This window comes from Poromitra crassiceps (assembly GCF_964638095.1).
Source record: "Poromitra crassiceps genome assembly, chromosome: 15".
Classification (NCBI taxonomy): Eukaryota; Metazoa; Chordata; class Actinopteri; order Beryciformes; family Melamphaidae; genus Poromitra; species Poromitra crassiceps.
In genome coordinates this window covers 19,354,229-19,363,364 of record NC_139634.1, presented here as the reverse complement: position 1 = coordinate 19,363,364, position 9,136 = coordinate 19,354,229, and the positions used below count along the sequence as shown (strand labels likewise).

The window sequence follows — 9,136 nt, the reverse complement described above, 5'->3', positions numbered from 1 at the left end:
CAGGACTGATTGCCGTATGTCTATAAGAGATTTTAAATGATGACTATATTCAGTTTAACTCAAAGATCATAGGCTGCAAATTATTTAGCTAAAGTAGTTGTTGCACTACAACACTGACCGCTATAACTTATTTTACAGCACCTTCGTTTGATCGCTGCCCAAATAATTCCCTTAGCGGTCCCTATACAGCCTCGTGGGAAGCAAGCTACCACGTTAATGGACTTTGATCACTCCACCCTGGTGAATGTTTCCTCAACTGAAAGGTGGCGGAAGAAAATGTCAGAAGCAGCTTAACCATTTCCCGTTTCCTCATCCTGCTGCAGCTACACAGTGTGAATGATTAACAATTAACGCTGCTGTTTAAATGTTCATCATGTTGCACACTCAGAGCTAGCATGGGACGACTATTTTTCGAGTGACACACTCCTGTCACAAGTGATGAGCTTGACATGATGCCAAGTGACGCTGAATTAGCTAGGTTAGCCAGTCAGCTACCATTAGCCATCGCGCAACCGGTATTCCACTGCTCAACTACTGAACGTAATATAAACTAGCGTAGTTTGCAGCACCAATGTTGTAGTCATCTTTCATTGATTGAGTAACTCCTAACTGATTATCCGACTGCAACGGTATCCTTAATGACCCATAAGCAGGATAGCGTGCTAACCTAACCTAGCCAAGTACTGGCTGTCGAGCCGCTAATTCAATTGAGGGAGTCCTTCCTGAGAGCGATTAAAATATGTGTCGGTCAGTTTGTTTTCTGATTTACTAAACGGGTGAGCACAGCAATCATCCCTGGTCATTTGCGCACTGATAATCCATTAAATAAACGATAAAGACATGATTAAACGGCGGAATTGCTTTGTCTTACCTTTCAGTGAAGGCGGCCATCTTGATTATGCTCCAGTTTGACTCCGCCCATTTCACTCCGCAGCAAAGATCGTTGGGAAAGTAGATTCGAGCAACTGCGTGGAATATTGATGTTTAATTTCTCTGAATTGATAAGGATGTTGTGAACGGTATCGGACAGATTGTAACATAATATATACATGTATCATTTAGAAACACTTATCAATGTATTATCTTATGATATTAAGTGGTATCTACGTCGCCACACATAAGCATGTCTTGTCCCTATAATCTTTATCCTCTCAGGCACGGACACGTCAGCGTGGAGCTCCATTCAGTGCACTTCATTTGGATTACGTTCAAACCACCAACAATCACAGCAATCACCAAGAGTTTTGCAATAACACATGACATTGTTACAATCTACAAGCTGATTTAAGACAGTGAAGAGAAGACATTTTGACTAATTGAAAATTTATTTTGTGAAGTGGTTGACACAGTTTGTGCATATAACAATAGCTCATATTATGAGGTGGCATTATTCTATTGTCATGTGCTTTGTGAGAACATATGAAGATTATACTAAACAGTCTATATAACTGAGTTAACAGGATTGCATTTCTTGACCCAAATGACATATTAAGGCTGATTTGTTGTTGGGGACAAATACTGTATTAAGCATGAGGATTCTAACAGAAACAACTAGTTAGAAAATAATTGAGTCTAAAAATATGGTACAAAAAGGACACACAGCTATACTTGTATGGGGCTGAAGTACAGTGGTGATAACAACATTGCAGTCCACTCTTGGAACAATGCAAAACAGTATTCCCTATCTCTATTCCCTCTATTTTACATTCTCCTAAACATACAATTCAACCCCTCTCTCCTTCCTCTGCTCAGTTTGCTCCATACTAATTCTCAGAGCTGGAACCGCCAGCACAGGTGTCCCAGTCTAGCAATGTTTTTATGCAGGACGCTATGAATCGGCGCCACGTATCTCGCCACGTCCCCGTCCCGGGAGAAATCCCTGCAGAACAGGCCCTTCTCCGAGCTGAAGACGAACTTCTGGGGCATGGGCCCGTTGCCCCTCACGTACTCCCACACGGCCAGCAGCAGCAGCCGCACCTCGAAGGGCGTGAGGTAGGGGAAGGCCTCGTGGACGTTCCCCAACACGGGCGGCAGCAGCTGCCCCTCTCCCATGCAGGACACCAGGAGGCAGGAGGCCTGGAGGTGCCAGGGGGAGTCTGTGGCCGCAGCCTCGCGGGACGCCTCCCAGTGGGCCAGCAGGGTGGCCAGGAGGCCCCTGAGCACTGCCGAGCAGTAGCAGAGGGCGGGGCGGCCGGCGGCGACCACGTGCAGCAGGGGGAAGAGGACGGGGTGGGCTTCGAAGCAGCGGCGAATGTGGATGTCTCGCTCCACTGTGGTGCGGGCGTGCTCCTCCGGCGGCCAGGACAGCTCCCCGTTGGCCACGTCCGGACAGATGTTTTCCACCATCGTGACCGCGATGACCTTGGCTGCCTCTGCGTTGATGGGCGGCGGCTCGTCGGGGTCGGCCGGTGGGTGCCGAGAACCGTTGATGGCGCCGTTGAGGCCGGAGGAGCTGCAACACTGGACTGTCACAGCCAGCAGGGTCTGGACATTCTGTAGAGAGCAGATGATGATGACGACAGATTGACACATTTAGGTCTTGGAAGGATAAATCATCAAATACAAGATACACACAAAGACAAACATCGCTATGAAATTACTTCTGGATTCACATCAAAATGATAAATAAGCCTCAAGTATTGTACAGTATTTTCTTATTTCGTTGTATTATCATTGTCATACTGTATGTATGACACATTTCTTTATGTCATCTTATTGTCAACTCAATTTTATTATTTTGATAATGTTGAACCTTTTATGAAATGCTTACTTCTGTACATCAACAAATGACATGTAATACATGTACCACATCTCTTAGAATTAATAAAAACTTGAATTACAAAAAACAAATACAGACATTACACAGACTATAGTTGATCATTTCGTGTATGACCATCCGTGGAAACTGATGAGTGACTTCATATTCACAAGTTCATATTCAGATTTATATAGATTCGTTCTTCTTTATAGGAAATGGCTGTCGAAGCAAACTAATGCATAGACCTATATAGACCCTTTTCACATCAACCGTTTTGAGGTGGTAAAGCAGGAAGTAAAGCAGGTGTAAAACCATTAATGATGGTTCCATTCCATGTAGGTACTCCAGTGACAGGGCCCTCATTAATGTTATTGGTTACACCTGCTTTACCACTTCAAATATGTTGCTGTGAAAAGGGCCTATTGGTAATTATGTCAATGAAGATGCTGTTTCTGTATTTACGCTATTATTCCCTTTCATACAATACATTTGTTAGGTGTGATTACTTACGGCATTACAGTGCTTTGCTTTCTACTGTCTATTCTTAGCTCTATCCTATTCTCTGCTGCTATGATGACCCAGTTTCTCCACAGGGATCACCTCATGTTATCTAATCTACATGTGGTTTGAAACTGTCATGTTATTGAATTTAATCTACATGTGGTTTGAAACTGTCATGTTATCGAATCTAATCTACATGTGGTTTGAAACTGTCATGTTATCGAATCTAATCTACATGTGGTTTGAAACTGTCATGTTATCGAATCTAATCTACATGTGGTTTGAAACTGTCATGTTATCGAATCTAATCTACATGTGGTTTGAAACTGTCATGTTATCGAATCTAATCTACATGTGGTTTGAAACTGTCATGTTATCGAATATAATCTACATGTTTCTCCACAGGGATCACCTCATGTTATCTAATCTACATGTGGTTTGAAACTGTCATGTTATTGAATTTAATCTACATGTGGTTTGAAACTGCCATGTTATCGAATCTACATGTGGTTTGAAACTGTCATATTATCGAATCAAATCTACATGTTTGAAACTGTCATGTTATTGAATTTAATCTACATGTGGTTTGAAACCGTCATGTTATCTAATTTAATCTACATGTGGTTTGAAACTGTCATGTTATCGAATCTACATGTGGTTTGAAACTGCCATGTTATCGAATCTACATGTGGTTTGAAACTGTCATATTATCGAATCTACATGTTGTTTGAAACTGTGGGGACCCGGCCCCGTTTTTCCGTGGGGAGAGAGAGAGGACGGTCTCTGGTTAAAACGGCAAACTTTTCTTGCGTTTTGGCCTTTCGATCCACATTCAATCATGTGACAACGTTGTGATAATGAAGCTCGTGCAGAGTGTGCAGACGGATCTGCAAAAGTGATTGAAAACACTGTAGTATGGGTCTGTAGTTTGGGGCAGTGGTGGCCTAAAGGTTAGAGAAGCGAGCTTGTGACTGGAAGGTCGTCGTCAGCATGCCAGGCCAGTTAGGTGGCAGGCGGGCGGCGTAACTTTGCAACTCAACACAACAGAATAACACCACACACGCCTGCGTACAAACACTTCCTTCTACAGCAGCACGGTGTAGAACAGACAAAACACTCTGCTGACCACAGTAATGGAGACACATTGTTGCAGATTGTTGGACTACTTGGTTGTATAAAACCCAGTAAAGCCCTATAAAAATACCTGTTTTCTTCGCAGAGGAAATCAATGTATCTGGCTGCGAGTTTGAGGGCTCTGTATTTTGCTGTAATGTTAATGTAGGCTAATTATTTAATATGCCTGGTGGGCACTTATCGCCCATTATGTATTTTTAGCACCTGGCTCGTTATCAGACTCTGATGACATGGTAGTTTGTAGAATCCCAATGCAATTAATTTATGCCATTAAGGCTATATTATTGATAGATTAATGCCCTTTGCTTTCATTCAGGTAAATCCTATTGTTGTTCATTGCCTTCCATGCGCAAAGTGGGGCTGTCTCGTCAGTTTTCACAAGAATTGAGTATTGCCACTTTACACGGCAACGCTAAGGTTTGCATTTTTAAAAGATTCCACTCCGGAAGCCGTTTTCAGGGGGGGTTACGTTTTCAGGGCCCTATCGCCATTGTCATGTAAACAGAAGCCCAAAACGCAGCAAAAGTTTGCCATTTTATCCAGAAATCATTCTTGTCTAAACAGGACCTAAAACAGCGTGGCTCACCTGGATGACCCCGGCTGGGTCGGGGAGCAGTCTGGCAGCGCGGACCTTCAGCCCTTTGCCGATCACCCCGGCGTGGAACACCGACCACACACTCCCGGAGAAATTGACGGTGGTGCCGAACCGGCAATTGATGTCCAGCAGGGAGGCGCCGAGGTCGGGACACTGGGACGGGGAGATCGGGGGGTCGCCGGCCATGTCGGCAATCTGCCCTCCAAACAGGTCGGTGTTGCCTTTATGCAGTGCTCCCTCCACCAGCTGCTGGAGCACCGACTTGAGAGTGAAGGGAGAGTAGGCTGCCAAACGGGACAGGAGCAGGACCGAACAGTTCACCGCCTCTCCTGCCTGGCCCGCGTCCCGCCCCATCTTCCCCACTTCTCCTCTCCTCCGCAGTGCCAGGAAGAAATTAGTGACGGCGGCGCGGGAGAGCAGGAGGAGGTGTGCCGAGGACGAGGTGCGGGGGAGAGGGCTGGAGGACAGGAGGCGCACCGCGGCATGGGATACAGCCGGGTCGCCATGAAGGAGGAGTGGGCAAAAGTCATGGAGATGTCCTGAGACTGCAGAGCCCACCTGGATGGCCATGGAGGACTGGGCGCCTGCTGCTCCTCTTCTCTCCTCATCCAGACTCTGGATGGCGGCAGCCAGGTTGAGCAGCAGCTGCCGGAGCTGCCGGGGCCCCAGGGTGTGGGTGTGGATCTGAGCCACGCAGCGGGCCACGGCGGCGGGAATGAGGCCTGGCAGGCAGGTGGAGAGCGGGGTATGGAGCTGCCAGGCCAGGGCCAGCTCCTCCGGGTTACGAGCCTGGGTGAGCAGCTGGCAGAGGGCCTCAGTGGCCACGGCGGGGCCGCCATACACTGACAGCAGGCACAGCAGCTGGTGCAGCCAGAGGTGGCGCTTCCTTTCCAGCCGCAGTGTCTCGGCACACAGCTCGCCCACGTGGCCCTGCAGCTCTTCCAGGAAGGGGATGACCTTCTGGGCCTGGGAGCAGGCAGAGTGATGGGGGTTGCCTTCCCCTCCGTCCGAGCGGTTGTAGACCAGCTTATGGAGGTGCAGAAGCAGCATCTGGAGCAGGCGGTCACAGGCTTCGCGGACTCCTTCGTGAGGGGAGGGCGTAGGGCCGGAGATGATGACTGAGGCCGGGGTGGCGGTGTCAGCCAGGAAGCGGAGGACCCGGGCCCCTCCTGCCGGGCTCTGGCTGATGAGGTGGACAGCCAGCCCCAGCATGTTGTCCAGCTCCTCCCTGGGCAGGCCCTGCAGCAGCGCCTGCAGCTGGAGCAGCACGGGCGGCCTGAGCAGCTCCACCAGCTCTGCGGATACTGCGCCGAGCAGGTTGGGGGACAGCGCAGCCAGCTGGAGCAAGAAGGGTATCGCAGTTCGGCGGAGCTGAGGGGAGCTCTCCCAGGAGGAAGAGGATGGAGAGGGAGAGAGAGGGCCTGAGGGGCTCAGGCTCTCCTGGAACATCCTCAGCAACTCCCGCCGGATGCTGTCCGAGTGATGCGCCGCCAGGTGACCGAGGATTCCCACCACAGAGCCAATCTTGGGCACTCTGCTGCCTTTATCCCCTCCCATCGCCCCTAGCCCTTGGTCCTTGGTGCCGTGTGAGCAGAAGTCCTTGAGTCCGCAGGCCAGCACTCTGCTGATGATGGTCCCTGGGAAGGCGGAGCCGATGTGAGCTACCACCCAGTCAAAATGCGGGGAGTGCTGGACTGAGGTGTCCAGCAGCGCGTCCACACAAGCGTCGGGGCACCAGGCCAGCATGGCAGCCAAACACTGGGAGTAGGCCTCCATGAGGGAACGGGTGGCGGCACAGGACATCCAGAGCTGGAGCAGCTCGTTGAGGCTGGAGGAGTGGGGGGCAGCCCTGCGCCCCGCATGCTTACTGCTCAGCTGGCCCAGCAAGTCCACAGCCCAGGCTGACACCAGAGGGGCCCAGGCCCGCGGGTTGAGGCGGATGAACTCTGACAGCACGCCATGAACCTCCTGGAGACAAACAGAAATTTAATGTAATTAACCCTTAACTCAATGTTCTTTAGTGCATAATGGCTCTGTGAAAGGTTATCAGTCTATATCGGACTATTTTCTGGGAAATGTCTGGAACATGATCAAATTTCTAAGAATACAGACTAGACAAACTCAGAAGTGCCTCTTCATTGTGGCTTCATTTTAGAAAAAGAAAATCTACTGACATGGAAGCAAAAAACAGATATGTTTTGTATATTTAAAAAATACTACTACCAAAATAAAATTGAGGTCATTAGTATGAAGACTTTTCTTTCAGTAAATACTAATCTATGGTGACCTTTAAGACAATATAGAAATATATTTCATTTTTCCATCATGTAAGTAAGTAAGTTTTATTTTACATTTTTTTAAAGCACACATAATACTGTTTCACAGAAGACAGACATTATGAGAACACACACAAAAAACTGCCGAGGATAAAAACACAACAAAGCCACAGGCTTATTTCCATTGTGGTCCTCTGGGGGAAAAGGCTGACAGGATTGTCAGGTGCAAATACAATACTTACAACTCACAATACATAAATACAAACCTACAAATAGCAATTAACATAAAGTACATAGTTATAAAATACAATATACATTCTCGCCCTGATACAGTGCTGATACAGTACCTACCTATTCTAAGAGTGGATGCCATTTTTTAATTGCCGTTTTAAAACTGCTCTGTGCCTCAATAAGCTTCAGTGATGCCGGAACTTTGTTCCATTCAATGGCAGCAGAGTACAGAAAAGTGTTCTTACCTAACAAGAGTCCTAAATTTGAAATGTCTGATATTAGTTGTGCTGCTTCTGGTGGCATAGCTGTGGATGTCCCTAAAACGGTTAAAGTAGTTGTAAAGATATTTGGGAACTGCATTGTGTATGATTTTATGGGTAAGTCCTAATTTAATTTGGATGATTCTTTTTTGAACTGGGAGCCAGTTTAGCTGTTGGAAATGTGCTGGGCCAAGGTGGGTCCTGGGAGGCAGCTTTAACACCACCCTGGCTAATTTATTTTGGGCAGTCTGAAGTTTATTCTTCAAACACTGCGCTGTGCTGGTTTCAAGTCTGTCAATGACTATGCCACCCTGGCCTGTACCTGTATGATGTCCTCCAGGTTGGATCCGGCCCCTGTGCTGGCATCACCCTCTATCTCCAAGTTGTGCAGGAAGGCAGAGACATGCTCGTCGTACACGTCCCTCAGATGCTCCAGCACGGCCCCTCGGCAGGCTGGGACAGAGCGCAGCAGGCGCACAGCACAGCGGGCATGCTCCCTCACACTGAGCTTCCGGCCCTGAACGGTGTCCACGCCACTGATGAAGGACTTGATCTCCTGGGACAGTTCCTGGGTGCTGGAGCGGAGGGGCAGAGGATTTGTCAAAGTGTGGACAAGCAGAAAGAGAGGAGGGAGAGGGGGAAGGAGTGGTGTGTGTATGTGTGTGTTTGAGAGAGAGAGAGAGAGAGAGAGAGAGAGAGAGAGAGAGAGAGAGAGAGAGAGAGAGAGAGATGTGGAGGGCTGTCAGAATATCCATATGTATTTATACATCACTGGCACTGCCAATAACGTCAACGTTCGATCACTTCGATTCTATTGTTAATCCAGTAACGTTAACTTTGAACATTAGCTTGATCAGTCTTGTCAACTATAAACTTATTATTCGTATAAAGGCACATTATGTTTGTGGGCACAGTCACTGTAAATAGCCAACATACTATGTCTGCTAAAGAGTACGAAATAAATCGTACTGTCAGTGAAAGTTTCCACTACGTTACAGTAACTTAAACTGTAACGTTACTACTCACCTCAAGGCATTTTGCGGTGTGTGTGAGAGAGAGTTCTGCATCGCTTTCAGGGGATTCCCGTCAAAAACGGCAGACATCGCTTGGTCTTTCAACATTAATGCGTCTCATTAAAAACGACCTATCCGCTATGGCCTTTGATATACGCTATTATGGGAGCTAAATGTTATATTATTTGACAATTTTCAGGACGACATATCAAAAGAGCGCTCCAAAACCGGAAGTCGTGTCTTCTTCGACGGTACAGACGGAACGCTAACACAGATTGCTCGCGTCATTGGCGCCATCTAGCGGAACTGACTGGGAAAGACTACCGCTTAAACCATTGGCTTAAACACAAAATGTACCTGACTTGCCG

General features: G+C 47.6%; 2 protein-coding genes across 3 annotated transcripts in view; both read right to left on the bottom strand.

Moving 5' to 3' along the window:
- The window catches only part of ganabb (glucosidase II alpha subunit b), a 28,700-nt gene extending 27,805 nt beyond the window's left edge, over positions 1–895 (bottom strand). For both annotated transcript variants that reach the window (XM_083652121.1, XM_083652122.1), the window contains exon 1: positions 872–895. The gene's annotated coding sequence lies outside the window, so the exon portion shown is untranslated. The remainder of the gene's footprint in view (positions 1–871) is intronic.
- A 460-nt stretch (positions 896–1,355) lies between these two features.
- On the bottom strand, positions 1,356–8,967 carry ints5 (integrator complex subunit 5). The gene is made up of 4 exons (XM_083651319.1): positions 8,782–8,967; positions 8,078–8,330; positions 4,980–6,956; positions 1,356–2,493 (listed from the first exon to the last, which is right to left on the bottom strand). Exons 1-4 carry the CDS (start codon positions 8,874–8,876, stop codon positions 1,771–1,773), a joined length of 3,048 nt encoding a protein of 1,015 aa, XP_083507445.1. The 5' UTR covers positions 8,877–8,967; the 3' UTR covers positions 1,356–1,770.
- Positions 8,968–9,136: the final 169 nt, after the last annotated feature.